At 38.5% G+C, this 26,160-nt stretch overlaps 1 protein-coding gene across 1 annotated transcript in view; it reads right to left on the reverse strand.

Moving 5' to 3' along the window:
- Positions 1–26,160, reverse strand: part of MALRD1 (MAM and LDL receptor class A domain containing 1) — a 279,653-nt gene that overhangs the window by 1,587 nt on the left and 251,906 nt on the right. Inside the window, exons 38-40 of the mRNA XM_014945933.1 lie at positions 10,923–10,999; positions 10,740–10,830; positions 982–1,057 (exon numbers count right to left, since the gene is read on the reverse strand). Of these exons, the coding sequence (XP_014801419.1) occupies positions 982–1,057; positions 10,740–10,830; positions 10,923–10,999 (244 nt within the window). The remainder of the gene's footprint in view (positions 1–981; positions 1,058–10,739; positions 10,831–10,922; positions 11,000–26,160) is intronic.

Here is a 26,160-nt window from a genome sequence, read left to right on the forward strand (position 1 = left end):
ATTCAAAGCTGCAGTGGAACCTTATATTACTGACTGTGGAAAGGACAAGGAAGTTTTGTTTTCTATTTCAAACCAAGCCCAGTTCTTTCAATGCTAATAGGGTAGCATCAAAATGAGGGCAGGAAGGATGTTTTAAACACTTTTTTTCCCTCCTTTTAGCTCCAAGATCCTTTTTTTTTTTTTTTTTTTCTGTATTATTTTTCAATGATAAATCAAATAGCAGAGATAGCTGCATTTTAAGTCAATCATATTTCTCTTGTTAAATGTAAACTGTAAATCTTAGCTACCACTAATATGATAATTAAATCTTGCCTTGAAATCTTCTGTTGCGATATATTCACTTTTAGATATATTTTTTATTCACAAATTTATTTACCATAGCAGTCTCTTAATTATGATCAACAAATGGTATTAGGGAAATATGTGACAAAGTGTTTGTTTAACGTCAAGGTGAATTTTACAATGATGGAAACAGTAATGCTCATCTAAGCCATTGGGAAGTGTTATAAACTATTTTATTAAAGTTAAGTGACTGTGCAAAGGCAAACTGGGTGCTGAATCATGTGTTTTGTTGGTGGTTTCTTTTTTTGTTGAGTGTTTCCTTTGGTGGCTTTTTTTGTTTGTTTTGTTGTTTTTTATTTTATTCCCAAGAGAGGAGAAAAGTCTCAGTGAGATTTTCTTCTGTTATGTCTGGCTAAATATTTGATTCAAAACTCTTTTTTTCCTCTGATTCAGCAGCCCACAGTCAGTATTCATTATAAACATCAAGATGTTCTCAAAAATCAGTTGATTTAAAATCTGCCTATGTTTTGGAAATGCGCCAGAACTGATCTGAGTGATGCAGCAATTTTTAATTCTTACTTCTTTAATTAAATAACAGTGAGGGATTACGCTGTGTTTTTTTTTTTTAAATAGAAAACTTATTTGAAGACTACAGTCTCACATTTTTCTGAATGTATAGAAGCAGTTGTTGCTACTTACCTTTACTTTCCCAGATGAACTAAGGTCTTCGTACAATGGGTTGGCAAACGAAGCATTCATGGTTTCCTCCAGTTTCCTTGAAAAGTCAAGTAAACAACAAAACCAGCCACAATATCACACAGGTTGTCAAAGAACCGAACAGTTTCAGGTTGAAAAGGATTAAGTCAAAAAATATAGATGCCGAAATATATTTCTGACTGAATATTCCTACTGAATGTGGCTAAATATATTTCTGACTCTACTTGAATGAAATTAAACCAATGTTCTCTGCAAGTTCTGTGTAGGTTAAAATAATTTTTCATTTGTTGCTGCTAAAAGTATATTTGCTTTGGGATAAGCACAGAGATGTTTGGTATTCATAAAATGCAGGTGCAGTGCTACACATTAAATAAAACATGATATTAGCTAAAAAGTTGCATTTCTATAACATGTTTATAAGTGATGAGTTCATGTTGTTTCTGCATTTTGCTACTCTCTCACTAACAATTCAGTAAGTAACACGATCTTAGGCTCTGAGTGTAAGAGCACTTTAGTTATTTAATTGACATAAGAACTCTTCTTTTCCAACGACTTAAGAAGAAACTTGCATTTTAGGCCAAAACCCTCAGAATTATTTTTAAAGCTATAGAAGCTTCCCATATCTTTTGCTACTAAGCTAAGAAGAAACTTGCATCAGAATTATTTTTAAAGCTATAGAAGCTTCCCATATCTTTTGCTACTAAGTCAGAAATATTTAAAGAATCACTGCAGTTATTGGAATGCAAAGGTTTTCATGAATAAACACAATGCCTTAAGCAATTTGTAACAGACAAATAGGACAAATTGTACTAATTACGGGTCTCATGTCCATTATCTCAGCTAGACATTTAAAGATATGCTTTCCTTGCAATTTGTAACAGACAAACAGGACAAATTGTACTAATTATGGGTCTCATGTCATTACCTCAGCTAGACATTTAAAGATATGCTTTCCTGACACAGAGGCTTTCACATATTCCTTTTCCTGGAAGCACTTATGACCTGTGTAGTAAATCCCATTAATTCTGCAAAAGCAAAGGATATCTGGGGATGGAACTTTTTGCCTATGTCTAAATGTGTTTTTCCATATAGATGACTGGTTGCTAATATTCCACAAAGCTTGAAATCATCAAAACTGTTCCGATGCCGTATAAAAAGAAACGGCTGCATTAGTTAAAATTACTGAAGAATGAAGCAGAACCACACTTTCTTTTTTTTAAATCTTTGTTTCTGGAGAGATGCATTTACTTGTGTTTATTTTTTTGTCACTAATGCTTTTATGAATAAGAGCGTATACATGCTTTTGTGTACATAGAAAGCTGTGTTTGTACAGTATTCTAAAATAAAAGGTTCCCTAAAGCTAATACTCAATCTCAATGATTGAGAGACGGATTTTCTTGTATTAAAAAGTGCTTTTATACACGGCTGTTCCTACAGATGGTTTAAGCAGCATGTCCCTAGGAACTGATAGATAAGCTCTGCATTGCTGTTGCAGGCAAGGCCAAGGGGACAGGAGCAGTCACGGAGACACAGCTGATGGAGACATTGGGAAGGGAAACTGTTGTTCCTCAGCCAGAGCCACAGGAGAGACACACTGCATGATCTCTTTTGCAAAGAACTAAAACCAGAATGGATGCTCAGGAGGAAGGCACAGGTAGGCTACAGCAATATATCACCTTATGAGTTAAATCAGTGCAAGAATCAAAGTTTGGGCTTTAGACTAAAACGGACATGTGTCCTTAAAATCTTTCACAAGACTGCTGGAAAGTGATTATTTCTCCTGCCAGTCTCCTAATTCAGTTTGATTACCTGACACAGCAGTGTGGAGACCTGAATATTTGAACCTGTTGATTTTCTTAATTTGATCTTAAACTTGAACATAATAAATCATTACATTCTGGTGCTTTTAGTTAGTTTAGTGAAGCTATAATATATCAGGTTATTTATATGCCTGCTAAGTGTATATTTGCATATTAATCCTCCTGAATAAAGTTCACAAAATGTACACAGAATTGATTTTTTACTCTGAAATCACACCATGGCTCACAAAACCTGAAGCCAAAAGCAAACTCAGATAAGAAGTTTTCAAGGAACTTGGCTTTGCTTCTAAACTGGTGCCCAAAGGGCCAGATCTGCACGCCTTGATTTCGGTGTCTCATTTAGACATCACAAACCAGCTGTTATGGCCTAACAGCATGACACAGAATTAAGCACAGTGATTCTGCTTACAGTCAGTGGAGACACTTCTAAAGGGCAACACAAGTCACACAATTCACAATGGGAACCACCCTTAATTTGCCAAAAAGAAATTATAAGAATAGCGACAGGTCTGAGTGTCTTTCATCCCCCACACCCTTGTTGAATTTAAGCAATTTGTGAAAGACATACATATGGCTTATTTGGGCAAGAAGGATGCTGAAAACAGATCTCGAGCTTCCTCTGAAAGGAGGATAACTAACCAGCAGGCCACTGTGCCAAACTGTGGGCACCAAAAAAAGGGCTGGCTGAGTTCATCGGCACGTCTGTGGTTGCTGGGTTTAGTGCTGAAATTGGTCCTGTCTATGTGTGTGAGGTTTTCTCAAGCATGAATCTGAGTCTTGCTCAGGTTGTCCAGCAGATTTCAGGTGTCCCTCCACTTTAGGTCTGAATCATGAAAGAGCACGTGTAGTTGGACACCTTATGTTAGGGACCATGGGAATTTTATGGCCCAAATAGCACCGGTTAAATTTATGGATCCCAGATTTAAGTGAAGTAGAGAATAAGCTTTCTTAAGTCCTATTCTGTTCTTAGGAACCTTTTTGCCAAAGCAGGGCTTTGGAAGTCTCCTCGAATATATTACCTTACATGTGATACATATGTTATACATATATGTGTGTATATATATTCATGTATATGAATGCATTTATACAAACATATGCATGGTTACACCCTGTTTGTGAATGTAGCAAACAGTTCTTTCTAAGGGATACTGATTATTATTCTTAAAAAATTCTGAAATATTTTTGAATTTCTTAAAAGACCTCAAAAAATAAACAAGTAAAATTTAATCCCCTGTTTACACAAGTGCTATAATCCATCAGTTGAATGAGGTGCCAACTGCCTGAAGAAGTCTGTGCTTGGGAACTGAGATGACATATTCACATTATTTTACTCGTTGGGCATAAATAAATCCTGAGAAGTAAACTCAATACATTAGATCTTTAGTTAACTAGAAATAAGAAACTTTCCTTACTGGAGCAAAGCAATGGTGTGCCCACTCCATTACTCTGTCACCAATATAGATACTGCTGAGGAAAGCATAAAAGTGCAGGATTAGTCAGTGGGGTGAGTGTTGTCATCTGGTCATCAGTGTACACCCTAATTTTAAACAGGTTGAGCAGTTTAACTAAATATATTGCAGTGACCTGAGTAAAGCTCATTCTTGCAGTGCTTGCTGTTACTTGACAAAAGTGAAACATTACCCTGATAGAAAATGACAGCTTATTGCTACAGTAAAGAGCAATATGCCCATCACAAGGTCTCATGATGTGAAGAAAGTTAATGTATGTGTTACTACTGTACAGTAAGGGCAAGGGTAACTCATCACTCACAAAAATTACAGTCCAGAAAAATTAATCAATGTGAAATGTTTATAAATCTGGTTTATGAAGAAAACCCATAAATGCCAAGTTCAGAAAATTGTACTAATCAGGAAATAATTAGGGTTAAGAATGCCAAGCATAGAATGGTTTCGGAAAAAAACCCCACCCAAATTAAGATTCAAACATGTTGGTAAAACAGCTCAGAGAGAACTGGGTTTATCTAACATAACCAGAAATGCCACAGTAGGAAAGGAGAGGTTTAATCATCTTGGGGTGAGTTCACATGGGTCATAGCTTTGCTAAGCTCATCTGCATTCTTTAGTAGCAAAAACTACTGCCTTGTCATAGGTTTCTTGACTACAACTTCACAGAGATGGGAGAAAGTTGTACGCTCCACAAAATACCTGCAAGTGTATAAAGGGAGTGCTGAGGAACATCATGCTTTTTAATGGAAAATTAAAGTATCTAGATTTCATTCATTTGGAGGTAATAGCTCAGAATTTTGTACTTTCTGATGTACCTTTCAATTAAAAATCAAATATTTATTTTTGATGGTAGGCAAATTTGTAGGAAATACAGTAATAGAAGAAAGTTTATCATCAGGTCCATAACAACTATGAAAAAATCCTAGTGGGCCAAAGATTCAATTACAGTTAAGCTACTAATGAAAATAATCCCTTCAAAGAATTCTTTATAGATGTTCTAAAGCATCTATAGGTGTTCTAAACAAAAACTGTAATTCAAGACATCAATTTACAAAGCATTTATAAAACCTTTTAAACTAAATTTAGGTTTGCAGAAGTAGGCTGTATTTTGCACATCCCACAGAAGAAATGCAGGCGTGAAGCAAGGAGGGCTGACTTGCCAAAAGCTGCATTTAGAATAATCTACAAGTCACCTGGATGATTGATAAGACTGTTAATATGCTGTCTGGGCTTCCTACATCTGCACTTTGTACCTTTTTAGTCACCTTAGGAAACTTCTTTTTTTTTTTCCTAGAAATGAGTCCTTTGCATTTTTCCTCCGGGTGATCTCGAAGGCTAAAGGCTGAGATTTGCTCTGTTGTTTCAGCATGTCACCCCTTGTTTCTGTGCAACCTTTCCTATGTGTGGTGGTTGTGAGATGTGCATTTCAGAAAAACTGAAGACTTCTGACTACAGCACTGGGTTTCATCCTTCAGAAAACAATATTCTGCAGAAGGAATGGATTTGGACAGCAGCAGACTAATAAAACAACTCCCAAACAACAGTTATGGCTACTGCTTCCTAGTTTTGTTTTTCTTCTAAAACTGCACATTTTTCTCTTGTTCTGCAAGAAGAGTATCTGTCTCCATTCCAGTTCACAAGTTGAAAATGGTTCAATAAATGTCATTCTATTGTCACTCTGTTTATCACTTTGGGATACAGAAGCAGAGGCACAGCCAGCAATAGCCTCTGGCAGTCCTTCAGATCCATCTGGAGAGCCTCCCCTGGAATAGGTTTTCCATTCCCCCACACCAGACCTCCAGAAGGGTATGGTCTAATTGGAGGAAGTCCTGGCAACAACAACTGGGAATCATCATAATTCTAAGAAAACGTTAGCCATGAAGAAAGGCTGAAAGCACTGAGCTTGTTTAGCCTAAAGAAAGCAGCCTGTAAGGAGGCATGACAACTGCCTTCAAGTGCCTAAAAGCTTTTTGCAAGGAGGAAGGGAATGATCTGCTCTTGTCCATGGTGAATAGGGATGAACTTAAAATTGTAAACAGACATACTAGCAGTTAGAAAACAACTTTCTAGCAACAAACTTTCTTTTTACCTAAGGTACCAATATTGCTGGAGGATGCCACCAAACTCACGTTGCTAGAGGTATTTAAGTGTAAACCCAGAAGTGCTACAACTGGCAGGATGAAAAATGGCCTCGGGTGGTCCCATTTTCCCATGATTCTAAAATATGTTCTCAGAGCACCTCAGTTTTTCACTCTGTGTGGCAAGATACATTATTGATAGGCCTTGGAAAATTTGGTGTTTGGTGTTTATGATGACTGACTGGGTTGATAACAGCCGTGGTACATTAGCATCACAGCTGGTGGCACAGATCAGGAATAGGAAAGAAAGAAGCTGAAAGAGTCCAGGGACATGGGCTGCTTTGGAGGCAACAGCAAAGCAGCATAGCTTAGCTGGGTGGCAAGTGTTTGATTCTCACTTTTTAAAGTAAAATGAAGCATGAGAAGGTGGCTGCATTAAAATGGAAGCTAAAATGAACCTTTGCTGCTATTTGGTCAATAAAGACAGATGTCACTGAAGGGGTGGAGTAACTATCTTTGCTGCTATTTGGTCAATAAGGACAGATGTCACTGAAGGGGTGGAGTAACTGGCAGCTTTCCCTTCTGGACTGGAAAACGTCATCTCTGGAGTATGAACAGGAATGTGAGAAACTTATAAGCTTCCCCTGAGTTGGGGTTTCTGTACAAAAGTTTCACATCTCCCCAGCTGGGAGCTGGGAAGTGGTTTGCAGATCTGAATGCTATAGTGGTAATGAAGCACAGTGCTGCCAAGCCATGTGGTGGGCTGCTTTTGTCTATTAGGAAATAAACTTACACGATGACTTCCAGGAACTCCCACTCAGACACTGAAGGGTTTAAAGCCTGCAGATGAGAGATGAGATTCTTGCTAAGGAAGAAGAAGAAAAGAGAGAGCAAAAGGGAAACAGGGAATTCTTTCTGGGTTGAAAGGAGGGGTTAGGGCACTATCAATCTTCCAGTGAAGAAAAAGGGGGACAAATGTAACCCTCAGATTCTCACCACTGTCAGTGACAACGTCTTAGCTGGCAGTTGTCTAAGGGGTCACCAGCCTACCCCTACTGCCTGCTACCTGGTTTTTTGGACTCTTAAACTTCTCCTCCAGCTCTTGTACACATTCCTGTGCTATTTCCATTGTTGGACTCTTAAACTTCTCCCCCAACTCTTGTATACATCCCTGTGCTATTTCCTTTGAAGCATAGGTGGACCTACACTTCATTTTAAAATGTCCTCGAGCTAGCACCTACAACTGTTAATGTGCCTCTGGAGGACCATCTGCCAATGCCTGCATGCGTGGTTCTATACCAGTAAGGAAAAAAGAGACACTAATAGAAATTGTTAAAAAAAAGCTAGCAAAAGAACTTATCAAAAGGCTGTAAATACAGGCTCAAGTGTGTAAAAGCTTCCCTGCAAAAGAATGACCAAGCAGGCAGTTCTGAAATGTCTCTATTGCCTCATGACTTTAGGAAAACAACATGACCCAGGACAGCTAAACGTAGGCACAAGCGTTTGAAGTGAAAATGAATTGTAGGAAATTATCATTCATGTGCACAGTTAAATTCTTCTCATTCATCAAATCCCCTTAAAAAAAAAAATCAGGAATAAAATCTCATGCCTCTGTGTGGTGCTGTCACATTGTATATTTTACAACTTATGCAAACACAAGTCACTTCTTATTCTAAAGCTTTATCTTAAAGATCCAAACTTCAGTAAAATAACATTGGCTGCTTTTTGACTAGCCACTTCTGATTAATTATTAAGCAACTAAGGAATAACATGCTTTAATTTACTACTATGTTTTCAGCTGTGATTTTAGTATATCAAATCATGCTAGGCACTAGGTAGTCTATGAGGGAGAGACAAACTGCCTGCATGAGCTTATCTTCTCAAATTCAAAGTTTCAGATTTCATTATTTTCACAATTTTACAATTTCAATCAAATTGCCATTTATTAATTAGAATATTTCTTTATAAGATGCCTATAAAATGCATTTTAGCATACACGGTAAGTCAACTGTGATTAAAAACAATGGAAATAAAAATTTTTATCCTGTGCCATGGGCAAAATGGTATGACAATCTTAGTTCCTAACAGCCAAAACTTGGAATCGCAAAACCCACAAAAATTACCCCAGTGAAAACAATCAAGAGCAGAATGAGCTTTGCTGTGTGGACTACCTAACCCTCTGTTCCACACCTCTGACTCTCTTCGTGTCAGGGCTGTAATATTTTCTTAGTGCCATAGTAAGAAGATCCTCATTCATCCCTGTTTTATTGCATACCTAATGCAACACTTAAGTGTTCGGCATCATATTGCAACAAGGTACCTTTTCATGTACAAAAAAGACTATTTTTTTAGTATGTATAATTACAAGAAAGGAAAAAATATTCCTTGAATACAGATATGTGGGTAGAAGAGACGTGTGTGGCAGTGTAGTAACTCTTAAACAGACATTTATGAAAGAAAAAGTTAAAAAGGAGTGTTTAGAGCACAGGAGAAGTAGTGTAAGAAAAAAATAATCATTTGTTGATTAAAAGACTATCAAACATTTTGAGAGAAAACATTAAACTTTTTTTTTTTTTTGCAAAAATATTAATTGAAATTACAAAAAAAAAAAATTAAGCAGCTCTTACAATACAACTAATCTTGCACTTTAGAGGCGCATTTCCATAGATGCAGGTTGTATAAATGTGAATGAATTAAGTCTTAAAGCCCCTGTGAAGTACGATAAGGAAATGCTATTATTCCCACTTTACGGAAGAGGAAGCAGACATAAAGAAAGTAGGTGAAGCTATGCACTCAACTAACAGTAGCAGAACTACTAAATGTTCCTGCTTTGACATTTTTCTTCTGTCTCCACCTCTGCCTTTGAGGGGTAGCACGCAATGGTAGGAGATGTGCCAGCAGCAATAATGTCAGGACAGGAATCTGCAGAGTTTAGTGGATCATTTGGCAGATAACAACAGCCCCAAAGAGAGCAAGGTCCATAGCCAAGCACAAGTTTAAAGGAAGAGACAGCTTTGAAGATGAATTCTGGGGAAGAAAATGATGTGAAAATGGACAAGACAATGCACCACAGGAATTACTGAAAGGGAGGAAGGGACAGTGGAAGGCACCTGCTGACAGAGAAGGATCCAGCGGAATAAGTCAAGAGGTGGACAGAGAAGAAATACGTTAGAGGAAAATAAGAAACAGGAAATTTTTTTTTTTAAATCTTAAATTTGGAAGGAAAGAGAAAGCAGAGATTATCAGAGAGATGACAGGAAGGGTTAGGAAATACATCTCTGAAAAAATGAATTGTCAGTTATATCTTAAAAAAACTCTGAAATCTAATAAATGGATGGAGGGTTATCTCTAGTAATACTAGTACTGTTATTCAAAGCACTTGAAACAAACTTTGAAATAAACCACTACTGATTTTGCTGATTTTTTTTGCTTTACTGAGGATGCTTTATGCTGTAGGGCATCAAAAGACAATTTAGTTGCTATTTTCACAGTACTAATAGCAAGCATAGTACCGGGTGGAAGAAATATTGATTTTGAAAAATAAAAAATCACCACCCAGAGCACTCATTCACCACAGGTCCTTGCACCACAAGCCAAGAGGTCTGTACTGGGGTGATCCTAGTGCAAGATGGCAGTATTGGATAATAGGTGTGAGATGAAGTGGCAGGGGAAAGGAGCAAAAGAACAGATAAGGTGAGACACACCTAAAGAACCACGGATTAAGATTAAACATTAAAACAGAAAGTCAGATTATAAAAGGGGGCAAACTATGAGTTGAAAAAAGGTTGTGTAATTCTGCAGTCTCATATCTTGCATTTTTTTCAGTCTATAAAACCTTTTATGAAAACCTCTAGTATTTCAAAACAGAATACCCTCCCTCCCCTTATTCCATCCGATTATCACAGGGAAAGTTTTCAAATGTGTGTGAATATTGAAATATTTAGGGCAAAAATGTTCCCCGAGTGCATGTGGTACTCAGTAGCTTCAGGAAGAGCTTTGAATCTGCCTGTAAGAAACTGATTTGGCCTTGGAGGTTTCAAGAAACAATAAATACCTTCTATTTTCCGCATTTAGCTATTACGTACAGAAATCAGGGGTACTGCCATTAAGGACAAATGGTGAATTTTATACTTTAGGAATAATCATACAATGTTGCAATCAAAACATTCTAAGCAGTCAAGCCATAACTCATTGTTTCCAGACTGGGGTCCACTAAGGTCAGCTTTTGTTGCAAAGCTAGGTTTTATGCTTAGTGCTGCATATGACAGCAAACATTGTGGGGTGATTTAAAAGTCGAAACCAAAGAGCCTGGGCAGTTAGCCATTGCTTTGTGCCACATTTGTGTCTGCTTTACACAAAATAAAAGTTTCACTTACGTTTCTGGCACTTTCTTCTTCGAAAGGAAATAGAAGACAGCAGCTGTAATTTTAATCAGCAAGAAACCGATACCCAAACCAATCCAAATATCTGCAAAATCAGAGCAATCAAAGACAGAAATAAGTAAAAGGAAACACTCAAAGAATGAATTGAAAGATATTTCTTTCTTTTTATAGACCCACCGTTTCGAAGGAGACTTGGAGGCTGAAGAGGCTTAGCACTCATGTGGCAACGGTTTCCTTTCCATTCTTTTCCACATCTGTGAATAAAACAACAATTTTTGAAAAAGGGAGAAGCAAGGATCATAAACAGTGACAAGCACACAAGAAACGCAAATCCTTCTGAGCACTTTTGCCAGTGACTAAAGCTCACCCAGGATTCACAAAGAGCGGCATCAAAGTTAACAGAATGAAATGGAAGTGAGAAATACATAAAACAAACCAAAGAGAGAAAAAAAAATAAACCAAATTTCAAATATTAGAATTGACTGCCTCATCCATGTTGCTGTCGCATTGGTCTCCCACAGCAAAAGATATCTGAATAATTTCCCTATTATTCCCCATGTGGGGTTTAAATACATTTCTGAGCTGAGGATCTGGGACTGTAATGTAGAGAAAGATACATAATTAGAGATAAGAAAGATGTTTTTCTCCCCCCAATCAATCTGTATCTATTTTTTTTTTCAGTTTTCTTATAAAAATTATACTCCTTAAACAAATGCCTCTTCAAAAACAAAGAACTACATTTGAGCTAACAACTGCAGCCATGTTAAATTATTCTAAATTTGCCATTTGGTTCAAATCCAGTCTTGACATGAAGTAAGCAAAATACAAACAATCTGAAACAAGCTTGGATGCCTTACTTTACACTTGTGCTTTAACAGTTAATCACAATCACCAAAAAAATGTATGTGTCATTTCTCACTTCAGTTTTTCTGGGTTTAGCTTTTGGCTACTTGCTGTTTTTGTGGCCTTCTCCATCAGAATGAAGGGACCTTGGAGACCCAGGTGAGGATTGGCTGCCTCTGGTGAGATGGGTGCCAGTTTGGAGCACCCCATGCAGCCCTTCTGAATACTCAAGGGAGTCTCAAAATGGCTTTAGGCACCTACATTTACAAACCTCAAATGATGACTAGTGTTGTTAGACATATAGCTACATATTAACACCTAAATTTCAGGCACCCCACTTGATGAGCTGAACCCGACCCCGAGTGTCACACCAGAATAGCTTCTACCAACTTTTCAATTATCTGCACAGCTGGTGGCTAATGAGCTCCATAAATTTTCAAAGTAATATCTATTTTTTTAATTGTGCTTTCCTCCCCTGCCTTTAAATAAATAACATCCTGGCCTGTATCAGGAACAGTGTGGTGAGTAGGACCTGAGAGGTGATCATCCCCCTGAAGTAGGCACTGGTGGGGCCTCACCTTGAGTGCTGTGTCCAGTTTTGGGCCCCTCACCACAAAAAAGACATTGAGGGGCTGGAGCACGTCCAGAGAAGGTCAATGGAGCTGGGGGTGTTCAGCCTGGAGAAGAGGAGGCTGAGGGAAGACCTTTTGGCAGCCCAGGGAAGAGGTTGAGGCACCATCCCTGGAGGTGTTCAAAAGACAGGTTGACATGGTCCTGAGGAATATGGTTTAGTGATTTTTATATTTCTTATTTATTTTTTTGTCAGAGTTAGGTTGATGGTTGGACTAGATGATCTTTAAGGTCCCTTCCAACCTAGACAATTCTATGATTCTATGCTTCTATGAAATCTCACGTATTCACAATCTAATCTTTATATTAAGGCTATTTTATTTGACCATGCCAGAGAGAACTTTGTGTTGGTTGTCCCAGTTTAGCTCATGGTATTGCCTATGTGCCTTATCCTATCAGTTGCACACTGAGTTAACTGAGGCACTCCAGGGGGAAAGTATTTAATTTTCCCAGAAAATGAGTGTTGTGGATATAGGGAAAAGAAGGGTAGGATGACAGGAGCAGCAAGCATCTGTCTGCAGCCTCAGTGAAATTTAGGAGAATCCTCAAAGGATCAGGGCATGTTGGAAAGCAGATCTATATCCCAGTCTCAGACATAACAGGAGGAAGATGACTTCACTAAAGACCAAAAAGAGGCTGATGTGGGATTTGTTGCAACTCAGGGGACCATTGAAAAACAGCAGGCAGAGAACATGCTGGGAGGAAAGTACCAGCCCTATTCAAACACAGTGGGTAGAGACAGATTTATTTAATCCATCTCACCCCAAACACCTGAGTTTTCTCTGGTTAAAGGGTTAACTTGTTCAAGGTTAGTAATTAATGTAGTAAGGAATCCTAGCTTTAGAGACTGGAGCCAGTAGCATATTCTGATATGCAAAAGTGGCACAATTTTGGCTGACAGCTCTGGCTGAGCTGGAGACTCATTGTATTCAGTGACTGAAAGTACCTGGTCCCTCCAGTCCTTCTTCAGCATACTACAAAAAATCATGCCATTCATAAGCTGTTCTTTTATGCGGACTGATGATTTTATACAAATGTCAAATTGCAGTTGGGCTCCTACCAAGCCCTGCGGATCCGTGTAGAAACATTGCAATCTGATGGTAATCACCCATCAAAATAATTTTCTGATTGCTCTCGATTGTATAATTTCCTTTCTCCCCACTTGCCAGATTTTCTGTTGAGTTAGATATGCTTTTAACCAAAATTGCCCTCTTTCTTGTCACTGCAGAACTTACTTGACTGTAAAAGAAAGGATGAGAAAACAGATTTGCAGCTGTGCACAAGCACTACTTAGACATGGCAAGAGAGGAGCCATCTGCTGCTTTGGAGCCACTGGGGCATGGTTCACCTCAGAGCTGCAAAGAAGAAGAAGCAGTTCTCATAAAGCAAGTGTGTGTGCTGGTAAGAGTATGGGAACATCCTACTACCCAGTAAATATGGGTAATGCATGAAGAAATATATGTTCATATGCTATGTTTCCATTTATTGGTGAAATATTTCCACATATTCATGTTAGCCGTGATTGAATTATGAGTAAAAAAGTTAAGCATCTTTTAGTCTTATAAATAACTAGTTTATCTTCCTATATGTTCATAATTCATACAGGTTTTATAACCAACTACTACCTACCTTATGTTGGCCATTTATTCCCCTCCAAATCTCTGAATCCCAATAGCATTGTTATATGTTACATGACACATACTGCTTAGGAATCTGACGTCAGACTACCAACAGATGGAATTTTGGCCAGTGAAATGATTTTCCACTGTGTGGAACTAGGCTGTTAACAAAAGTATCACCTTCAAATACTGCAATTGCTTATAAAAAAAAAAAAAAAAAAGGTTTAAAAATGGAAAATACTGCAATTGCTTATTAAAAAAAAAAAAAAAAAAAGGTTTAAAAATGGATTAAGGTGGAGCAGAGATAGTAGATCACTTGTTAAGTGCTTAAGACAAATTCAAAACCAAATAGGTGGGAAAAATATTGTAAAGCATAAAGCATGGCCACTGTTTATAGGGAGAAGGAGAAGGCAAGGCAAAAAAGACAGAAGGCAACAGAGGTCATACTCAAAGACCAGGATAATAAAAGGAGTGCTAAACAACAAAAAACTTGAAGAGTGAGTGTATCAGTTGGTTAAGAACTCCCATTTATTTATTAATTTTTATTTTTGGCAGGAGAACTTAGCAATTATCCCTACTGAGGGAAGATAAAAGGCTATCAGAAAAAAACGCGTTATAATTTGGAGATTCATTCAGCTCTACCCAAGGTTTGGTTTTTCCTTACAAAATGCCATTTTCTCAAGGTAAAAAAAACCAAACTCCCCTCCTGCCAACAAAAAAACAAAAACCCCAAGAGAAAATAAGACCTACAGTTAGCTGAGAAGCCTACAACTTTCAGCGAGACTGCAAGACAAACATGGGAAAATTGTTCATTAATATCTTTGGCTCTCAGCTGATACAACCACTGCCTCTGGCTTTTACTGTAGCCAAGTATTTCTGTGCACAGAACAGAGGGGAACTTGGCTTAAATATCTAAAACAATCTTGTTTTATAGATGTCTTACAAGATTTTCATCATTTTATATCTATGTTCTGTAGAAAATGTAGCTGACTACAATGATAGCTGTGATGGAGAAATCACTCTCTAACTTGAGGAGAGAGAATAAAATGGGATTTTTAATGGCACCAGTATCTGCCAATAACTCAGATTAGAGAAGATAATAGTTCTAGACCATGAATTTAAAACAAAATTCTAAACAAGCTACGCCAGTTATTTCTCTCCACTGAAAAGCTGAGGGATATTTTCAAAACAAATAAATATTTTGGGCTTCGCCTTCTATAGTAGGAGGTTATGATAAGAAATCCAGAAGATTGAGAATATTTTACAGGTCTGAAAATGTATACCACTATATATCATTTTACATTAAACAAAATCTGGAAGCCATTGCAGGCCATTATCAACCAACCAAACTATTTTGGAAGCTAATCAAAACTTACACAGCAAAACACAGAATCTATTTTCCTGAAGGAATGAGATAGGTGGACCCACTTCTCTGAGTCTGACTGCAGTCTTCTGCCTGTGCTGTCCTACCCAACTGTGTGAGATAGGCGTTGAAATGTTGTTTCTCATCTAATGACATTTCCTGTATACTTTAGTTTTTGTCTGATTTTCTTCCTAATATCTAATCAAAATCTCCCCTCTTTCAGTTTAAAACCATTACCCCTCATCCTATCACTACACTTCCTGACAAAGAGTCCCTCCCCAGCTCTCCTGTAGCCCCTTCAGATATTGGAAGGGGCTCTAAGGTCTCCCTGGAGCCTTCTCTTCTCCAGGCTGAACACCCCCAGCTCTCTCAGCCTGTCCTCACAGCAGAGGTGCTCCATCCCTCTGATCATCTTTGTGGCCTCCGCTGAGGGGCCAAAACCAAATTCCAAACCAAGCACAGTATTAGTTCGTAGTGTTTTTGAGGACATGGAACAGGTTTCCATAGGTGGTTGTCCTGAGGGCACAAAATACATATTCCTGTCCTTTTGCAGTCACAATTATACAGTCTCGACTCCCAGACTTGAGCCTTTGGCTATTACTTGAAAACTGTATGAGTGAATAACAGTAATAATATCAGGCAGTTTTATAGGAGATAAGTCAAACTTCACCTTTCTGCTGTGCAGTCCTTGACACATGCAATCCTGAAGTGGACTTTAATTACTCTAACAGCTCCAGGTAGGTCAGAGCAACCTATGGTACGCACCCAGGAGATGGCTCACTTGAAGTCCGGTTAATGAAGGAGAACACTCTTAATTACCTGCCCACTGCTGTGCATGGACAGTACTTACAGCGCTTCACTTTCAGTTGGGAGGAGGATAAGTTGCTGCTTCAAAGTCACTGTTAGCTTTCTCTCTGATGAGAGCAGCTGGGGATATGCAGATGCTGATGTGGTGGAAGGACCTTACAGAGTGCAGATCAACCATGTCTTCTGGGCAATGTGTTAGATCTTCGTTAGCAGGGTAATGGGCATTTTGAAGAGCTCCCTTAATAATACTTTTTTGCTATTTTATTTTTAAGACAGACAACTCGGAAAAGGCCCTGAATTTATCTCTTGAGCCATGAAGCAGAAATTCCACATTATTTATGTGCAATTAATTTCCTTGGACTAATTACATCTTGACTAATTAGCAGCAGCACATATTACACGAGTCTTAATCTCATCTGAAATACAGAGATAGCCATTGCAATCCATTCAGATTGGAAGCTCCTCGTAGCTGAACCAGGACAAGCAAGAAAGACAGATGAAATAGCACTTGAATACTTCCATCCCAGTGCACATCCTAATCTATCCTGCCTGACAAAATGTCTTCTGCTATTAGCAAGTTCTTATGGGAGAGTCACCCTGGAGGAGAGAACGTTAACCCTCCAAATATGCTGCTAGGATTTCCAACTCATTATTTCCTAATATAGCTATTGGTAATGCAGAGGAATGAACTTAGCATTGCCTGTGTTGCTGTATCCTGTGCCTGGGGTTATGGCTCATTTCACTCAGAATGAAAAATAAAAACCAGACAAGTTATCTGTTGGTTTTGATGTTCTTTCAGGGCAGGTTTAATTTACAAGGACATGTCTGGTTGATACACTGCTGCATTTCAGAATATCAAACTTTATGCCGTATTAAAGATAGCATATGCAAAACTCAAAATAAATACAGATGTGTTCTTGATTGCTCATTTCCCTCCTGGCATCTGATTCCTTACTTGTGCAATTATTTTCTCCAGTCTGAGATAGATAAACTCTATCAGTCTAATTCATGAGTATGGCTCTTGGGGAGGGGCAAAGGACAAGAGAAGAGCTTTGCGGTAGGGAATCAAATCCATGACCTCCAAGAAGAAGCATGAACTTAGCTCCTTATTAACTTGGACAGAAAAAGTTCCAACAAGCTGTATTTTCAAGGAAAACTTTGATGCATGTGGAAAGTTGAACGCTAAAATCTGGTGCGTTGGTTGGTTTTTTTTTTTCCTTCCTTTTTTGCTTCCCACACCCCCACCACGAGCAGTAATTACTAGTGTTTCATAATGACTAAGGTTGTGCAGTATAAAGCAGCATTCTGTATTTTCATTTTTAAAAGTTGATTGCTTTTGTCAATACACGGGTTTTGCTTTTCTCAAGAGCCCTCATATTTTATGCAGAAGCCAATAAAAGGTTAAAAAAAATTAAAACATATGTGATGTCAATCTAGCAGTATTCAGAGCATTAAATACTGAATATCCATTCAGCATCTCCTCTGCACTTCTTCAGATTTAATAATTTAAGTGCCAATCTTGTTTATGTTAAAAAGATTTGCATTAAAAGCCAGACTAAACATCAAGAAAATCTCCTGAAAAGTTATTTATTTAAATCTATGCAGATATGTAAAAGGAATTGATCAACAAGTAATGGAGACAAAACAGAAAAATTAGCTGCTAGACAAACAACAGTAACCAAAGCAGCTTCTGCCCAGTGAAATTTTGTAAGTAGATGGGAGTGAGCTGCACTCAACATGTGATGTATGTTAAAACAGCACTAATTTATATTTTTGACTGCAAGTGTCCGTAACATAGCTCACACAGTTACTGACAGAAAACAATTAACAAATGGGAAGTACACAACTAACTATTCCTACTTGCAAGAGCTCTCTTGGCCGTTCTCACCAATACCTCTTGGCCCAAAGTACACCTTTTCTCTGCTGTGAGACACATCTGCATTCTTATTTTTATCTGAAAAAATTGTCATACAGAAAACCTAATCTGCTATCTCATATGTAGACTCAGAATGACCAACAGACAGTCAGCTAACTATTTAGGGTGCATGGTATTAGTACTATGTAAATTAAGGCAGTAATATGTGGATGACTGTAGTTATATTTTCCTGTGAGTATGACTGTACACTTTGTAGTATCCTCTAGAGACTGTACTTATGAGTCTGCCCCACTGCACCAAACTAGATCCTGTGGATCTTATGGCAGAGAGGGAAAAGATCAGATTTAATTTATACAGAATATGAGTGGAAGCAGATATGATGAAGGTAAACAAAATGATATATGGTAAATGGAAGAAAAACTGTGTGTTACTGTCTATCCTCTAGAACATTCAATCAAACTGAGAAGAAATACATCTTAAACTAATAATAAGGAAACAATTTGTCACATAGTGCTTAACTGACCTGGAGGAGTCCTTGCCATAGTAAGTCTTAGAAGCCAAGACTTTAATGATACGTACTGGAAAGAGCTGCTTAAAACAGTGAATGAAACTCTTTAGAGATTGCAAAGCTCGAAGTGTTAACTGATGGCAATTTGGAAGAATATTTTTATATTTTCATCACCATTTTCTACATGTATTTTCTGGTTTGCTTGCTCCCAGGGTGTGCTATCCCAGCTACTCCCAGGTCCTCAGCATGACATACCCTGACTGCTCATTGCTCTTATAGCTACAAGAGGCTCTAATTACAGCCTGTGTTGAATAAGCAAAGGTAACTGTTAGAAGGAAGGGCTCAGTGCGCCTAGTTGTTTTTTATATAGATACACAATGAAACCATGGTGACCAATTGTAAGGTTTAGAGTGGGACTTAATTTTTCTAACATTAACCACCTGAAAAGGGAGGTACCCTGAGACACTCCAGACAAGCTTATACTGAAATAAAGAGAGGAATTCTCATCTGGATCCTTTACCATTGGTTATAACAGTGTCACGATGACTAGTTCAGATTAGATAAGTGCATTTAGCTGTTACACAGATAGAGGAACACCTTAATTCTTGCTGTTAGATGTTTAAGCAGAAAACAAGCAGCAGCTGATGTTAGAGTAGGAGGAGCACAAGGGTGAGCTTTGTATCACAGACAGCTTGTGAACGATATCCCACTAGGTCCAGGAAAACCATTTATTAAAGAGCAGGGAGGGTAAATACTACCTCTAGGTTCAGTCATTTTAAATATAGATGATTGGAGCAAGTATTTCTTCACTGAAATTAGTTGACACATGAAACCTGCCTGATCTCCTGCCTGATGGTTTGGTTTTTTTTTGTCTGGCTCCTACCCTAATAACCGCAGGACAAACCCAAATTTTGAAGCTACTCTGCTGAGAATTACAGTGATTTGAAAAACAAATCACTTTATGGCCTCACTGAAATTCTTCCTGATCCAAACTGTTGTGATACTCTTCTACGTGACAGATTTTTTCAGTATACTTTATCCTATTGCAAGGAAATGCAGACCTGTGTGGAAAATATTTGCTCTGTCATTTGCTTTTGTGTCTACTCTTCAATGAAATAGGCCCCAGCAGAATTCACTGAAGGCTGGTATGTGGAGCACACTCTATTTTATGGCACAGATTCATTCAGCTACAGCAATGAAGCAGAAGTATGTGCTCACAGCAAATGGTCAGACCTGAAACTCACCATTTCAAACAATTATGCTCTTTCTTTTTGCTACCTTTCCCTACCTTCTCAAATAATATTTTTCTGGTAACACATTTTCCACTGTCATAAAATGACACTGATGGTTAGAAGCCCCAGTGAGACAAGTCATGAAGCTACTCCTGGCACTGAAAAAAGGATGTGGTGCTAGATTCAACAGAGAAATGACTATCCACTTAGCTAACTATTAAGCAAAATAAAACTCTTAAGATTTCTTCCAGGAAAAAAAAAAAAGGTCTTTTAAAACAGAATTTTCTCTAGTACAAAACAAGTATTTTAACCCAGCTTTATTTAAAGGTCAAACCACCAGAAAGTATAGGGTTTAATTCTAACTGATGCTGACATGAGGCATTCACACAACAGAAAAGGAAACAGCTTGAAACAACATAGTAGGTCCATTGATCACTGACCACCACGGATCAGAGTTCAAATTACTGCTGAGTCCTGAGTTTCAGCCACCGCTTTTGAGTCTGGAGCCGCGCTTCCTCAAAAGTGACCAGCACAATAAATAACCCTGCCCATAAAAGACTCTTGTAATCTTAAACTTGGATAAACCAGTGAAAATTTGTCATTATTGTGAATTAGAATTAACAAATGGGATACTGGTAGTACAGGGCTGGAGGTTTGCAGCCTGAGGGAGGTTTGGTGCAGGTACTCCAAGTGGTGTGCCTAGCACAGAGAGGATTTCACTAGTGAGGAAAGGGACTTATGTCCATTTTCTGTTACTCTAAGGAACCTAGGAGACTGAACTAATACAAATTACCATTTACAATACCTACTCAAGAAGGCTATACCAGTGCCTCAGCATCTGAATTGTTGAAGCAGAGCAAAAAAGCTCACTGAAGAGATATAGCTTAGCATAAATCAGTTTATGGTAAAGAACCAGTCCTTTATGCCAGTCTGCCTGTCCATCTTTCTTTGCCCCTCGTGTCTTTCTCTTTATTCTTTCTCTCCCTCCCTTTTCCTAATGGTAGAACATGCACTGGGGCTGATGCTTGATTTGCTCTTGGAGCACACTTGTGTCTCAGATATAGCCACTAGATGCAACTTCTAGGTAGGAGTAAATAAAGATTAGGGAATGATGTAACAGAAAGCCCGTCTCTGCAGCTGTACTGACAGCTGGTAGCAAATTTTTTTTTGCTTTTGGAAATGGCACTGATTTTATATTTCGGCAAAATTATGAAATGATGCACTAAAGTACAGAAGAGACATCTAGTTTTAAGATAGATCTGTTAATTTCACAGAAAAAAGCTTTTTGCTTAAATGACAATTATATCGATAGAACAGATGGGGTTATGTATCAGTAGAAAACCTAATAAAAGATCTGAACATATTTACAGTGGCTGGATTTTTCCACAGAAACCTTCCTTTTCTTGCTTTGTTTTTACTAGACTGTGGGTTTGTTTTCTGAAGGGTAGAGAGTTTTGTTTTTTAATGTTTGCTCTTATTGCCTTTAATCAGACTGTAACAGTACTACATAGTCACTAGTTTATTATCTGCACTATAACTACTTTGTTAAGAAAGAATAGGTATTTATTGCAAAATCAGTTCACATATCTGCCTTTTACTGCTGTTTACTCTCTGAATAGCTTTTGTATGGATAAATCTGCAATGTCCAGGTGAAATTGAATAGTTATTTAAAAAGCTTGAGCAATGGAAGTGTTTTGTCTGTATTAAACCACACATTTAGCAAAAATAAAAAATAATAAAAAAAAAGGTGATAAAATGATTTTCTTTCCTTTCCTACTGTCCCTTTCCAGCATTGGTCTAGTCTTTTTATCAGCTGAAACGGTCTGCTTTAACCACAGCCTGCCAACACAGGGCATTGCTCCTGGCAGGTGGATTGTAGTATATATTGGAGATTATAAATCATGTTGTCATTCTCAGACAGTAGTAGATTTATCTGCTTACATGGGAGACAACACCGTACAATAACATCTAACGCTGCTGCTTCTCAACATTGTTCAAGCTAGGTGTGCAATTACAGGCTAAGATGATTACATTAACACAAATATATTCTTTAAAACTTTTTGCTTGTGTTTTAAATACATGTCCATAAGAAAGAAACAAACAAAAGCACCACAAAGCTTCTCTTCTCCTTACCCTCTATGTTATACAGAGACAGAGGCTTATACTCTGATTCCCTCATCCTCCAGAAAAGGCTTAAACTCTGCAATGTTCTACACGTGCCAATGTGATCCATGGAAAAGAACAACACTAGGACACCATCTCTGCATAAATTTTACAGTTCTCTTCTGATATTAGAGATGAATTTCACAGAAGCTTGGGGAATTTACTTTCTAGTTTCTTGCTAACAAGTTAAATTTATGAAATCTTCAGAGAAATGACCTTTAGACAATTTATGAGAACCTAAGACACTTTAGATGCAATAAAAATAATTTCTTCACAACCTTTCTCCCAGTTCCACATTCTGTTAGCGTTGTTATGGTTACAGAGTCAAGACTTGAGAATTTAGGAGAGGCTGGAATTAAGGATTCCCACGCAATTTCAATTCAAACCCTCATGCACGCGTGTTCCAGCACAGTATTTAATTGGAAGATCACAAACTCCCCCTGCACCTCCCTCCCAAATCAAAAACTTTAATTCTGGTATTCAGTGCTTAGCTTTGCAACAAGATTATTATCATGGCATACAGCAGAGGTAATTCATTATACCTAATAAAAACCAGAAAAAAACCCATTGTTATTATGAATAGCTAAATCATCTCTTCTGTCATCAGCATTCAAACCTTCAAACTTCAGCACTTAATACTACTCTATTAGTTGACATGAAGAGAAATTTGAACTCCAAGCACATTCTGCCAATTTTTATTGAGGAGAACAGATAGCTCTAAATCTGGCTTATTTGCCTAAATTTGATAGAAGATGGAATGGCTTGTTTCAACTGTTATACCTGGCACTTGGATAAAGCAGAATCTTTCCCATGGTCTTCTGTCATCAGCATTCAAAACTTCAAACTTCAGCACTTAATACTACTCTATTAGTTGACATGAAGAGAAATTTGAACTCCAAGCACATTCTGCCAACTTTTATTGAGGAGAACAGATAGCTCTAAATCTGGCTTATTTGCCTAAATTTGATAGAAGATGGAATGGCTTGCTTCAACTGTTATACCTGGCACGTTGATAAAGCAGAATCTTTCCCATGGTATTTAGTGTGCCACATATTGTTAATAATATATGGTGAGGCATGGCTAATGATAGAAGAATTTCTAACAGAATTCCAGCATCCCTTCAATAAAGTCTTTTTTTGGTTGCAGCCAAGGAATATGAAGTACAGATGAAGAATGGGGAGCTATTCCCCTGTTGTTGCTGCTGTGCAATGAATCACTGTATTCATACAATTCAGAGCAGCCTTTATGCTCCTTTAACGTGTACCACCAGGCAGAAAAAAACCCTATTTAACCTGCATTGCTGGTCAACAGCCCTAACAGACAGAGGTTGCATCCAAAAATCTAGGAGGTCAAAAGAATCTCTGCTATGTTCTGGTTTTCTCCTGATGATTTTATGTCAACAGTTGGGATATGGTGGCAGGGAGCCATAACAAACATTCTGCATTAATAAGGGCCAGATTTACATTTTGCAAAGGCATGGGACTTTTATATAAGCTGAAGTCAGTTTTTATATAGCTGAAAACCTGATTTCACTAACCCACCTCTCTGAATGCAAGGACACTGCAATTTTCCCTCTATTTGGAATAAAAAGTGTATAGTTTTGCATGGTGCCTAGCAGATTATTTCCTTGTACTACTCTTGAAACATTTTGTTATGAAGCTGGTACAATGCTCTGCCTTTATTCTTCTATGTCAAATAGCTGAAAATCAAGACAAGAAATCTTAATTTCATAAATCTTTTCAAAGAATTAGAGTAAGAAATGTATCACATTACTGCATTTCAGTTACTGGTTTACATTTATAGTAAAAAAAATCATATTATATTATATCAAAGCATAAAATATTCTGAAATATGTTCTTAAATATGACCTGAGTTAGCCAATTCTGTAATGTGCAAAAAGAGAGTGAACCGATTTGCACATGAGAGTTTTCTATCTTTTGAATAAGATTAAACATTGATAAGATATTTCCTAATTTCTTTTCCTCGTTTTCCTTACTAGAAGGATTTTCTCATAGCAGCTCTTTTGAATCTGTTAATGTAAATACAAGAATAAACCAAAGTTTTATCCTCCTTTCCATGATGTACCTGATGACCTGATGAACTTAACAGAGTTCCTACTTTTGTCATCTAAAAAATTTCCTGCCCATTTTTTCTGTCCTTTTTCTTATCTGGGGAAGTACTCTTAATTTTAGAGCTCATTAGTGTCTGGTATGTTTTTTCTTTCTCCAAAACTTGTACAGTATAAATTTTGGTTATATTGTGACATTACCCAAAACTCAGCATCAGAACTGATGTTACACCTGGAGCTGGACTACTAAACCCCAGGAAATACAGTCTGGGCACAAAAGGTATGCACAGAGTCATGAAAATAGTGACAGGCTAATGCAAGGCTCATGTGTTGGCCACTCTTGCTTGTCGTTTTATCACAGCATGTATGACACTTGTTTTTCATATTGAATATTTGAGAACCCCAGCCTGTTTCTTTCCAAATATATAGATAGATTGCATGTTTTCAGCTTTATGTTAAGTACTTTTAATCAGTGTGATTAGCTTTAGTTAAGGAAGCAGGTTTCTCCTCTCCTGCAAAACTACTGAGCAGCCCCAGAAGAGCTGGGGAGGAGAGCGGAGATAGCAGATGAAATGAGGCTCGGCAGGACAGGGACACACAGCACAGAGCTGCCAGCCTGCAGCTCACATAAAAAGGACTGAGAAACAACTGAAATCACAGAATCACAGAATCTTCTAGGTTGGAAGGGACCTTAAAGATCATCTTGTCCAACCGTCAACCTAACTGACAAAAATAGACAGCCACACAACAAACAAGGAGCATCATCACTAAACCATACCTCCCAGCACTACATCAACCCATCTTTTGAACACCTCCAGGGATGGTGCCTCAACCACCTCCCTGGGCAGCCCATTCCAATGCCTGATAACCCTTTCAGTGAAAAAATTTTTCCTAATATCCAGCCTGAACCTCCCCTGGCGCAACTTGAGGCCATTTCCTCTTGTCCTGTCGCCTGTGACTTGGGAAAAGAGACCGACCCCCACCTCTCTACACCCTCCTTTCAGGGAGTTGTAGAGAGCAATAAGGTCTCCCCTCAGCCTCCTCTTCTCCAGGCTGAATAACCCCAGTTCCCTCAGCCTCTCCTCATAAGACTTATTCTCCAGACCCCTCACCAGCTTTGTCGCCCTTCTCTGGACCCGCTCCAGCACCTCAATGTCTTTTTTATGGTAGGGGGCCCAAAACTGGACACAGTACTCAAGGTGAGGCCTCACCAGTGCCCAGTACAGGGGGACAATCACCTCTCGGGCCCTACTCCCCACGCTGTTCCTGACACAGGCCAGGATGCTGGTGGCCTTCTTGGCCACCTGGGCACACTGCTGGCTCCTGTTCAGCCGACAGTCCACCAACACCCCCAGGTCCTTTTCTGCCAGGCAGCTCCAGCCACTCTGCCCCCAGCCTGTAGCGCTGCCTGGGCTTGTTGTGACCGAAGTGCAGGACCCGGCACTTGGCCTTGTTGAACCTCATCCCGTTGGTCTCAGCCCATCCATCCAGCCTGTCTAGATCTCTCTGCAGAGCCTCTCTACCCTCCAGCAGATCAATACTGCCACCCAGCTTGGTGGGGGATGCTTCCTTGGGGCCAGAGGAGAAGGAGCAGAGCTTGTAGCCACTCAGAGAGTGTTCCAGTTAACTGCCACAAGCTGGGAAGCAAGGACACATCTGTGAGGACAAGTAGGCAAGGGGACAGCTGTGAGTAAATCCTTTTATTTCTACTCTATTGTCCCTAGTCACACTGAGTTTGCTTAGTTGAAATAGCATTCTACTTCAGATTCCAGGAAAAGCTGGCTCTTAGTTTAAAAGCCTTTCTGTGTTTAGTGTGGGCACATCCACTTTTAAGATAAGAGCATGTTGCAAGTACATATTAACACAACAATATTATTAGAAAAAAATGTCCATTAAGAATTGTACATCTCAATAACAATCACAGACGTACCTTTTCTCTTAAATGATTATGTCTGAATAGACTCAGGGAAGGCTCACCAGTTATTTACTATAAAACCTAGAGAGCAGCCCCGTGCCAGAGCTATACCCTGGTGAACAGTGCAAGAGGACATCTTGATGAACATAGATGCTTCTAGTGTAGGCAGCTGTCAGTGTGCACTGGCACAGACAACCAGTGCCCAGAATTTTTGGTGATTTCCCTCTTTTCTTCCTTCCCTCTCACCTTCTCTCCTTTCCCAACAAATTAGTTGTGAAAAATCTTGTAGTCAGGCTCATCCCAGAAGAAATGGAAGGGAAAAACAACGCCTGTTTTCTTCTCTTAGCTCTTACATAGTAAGGGACAACACTAACCAGGCTTGGAGAAAACA

The sequence above is a fragment of the Calidris pugnax genome, unplaced genomic scaffold (assembly GCF_001431845.1).
Source record: "Calidris pugnax isolate Ruff unplaced genomic scaffold, ASM143184v1 scaffold19, whole genome shotgun sequence".
In the NCBI taxonomy this organism is placed as follows: Eukaryota; Metazoa; Chordata; class Aves; order Charadriiformes; family Scolopacidae; genus Calidris; species Calidris pugnax.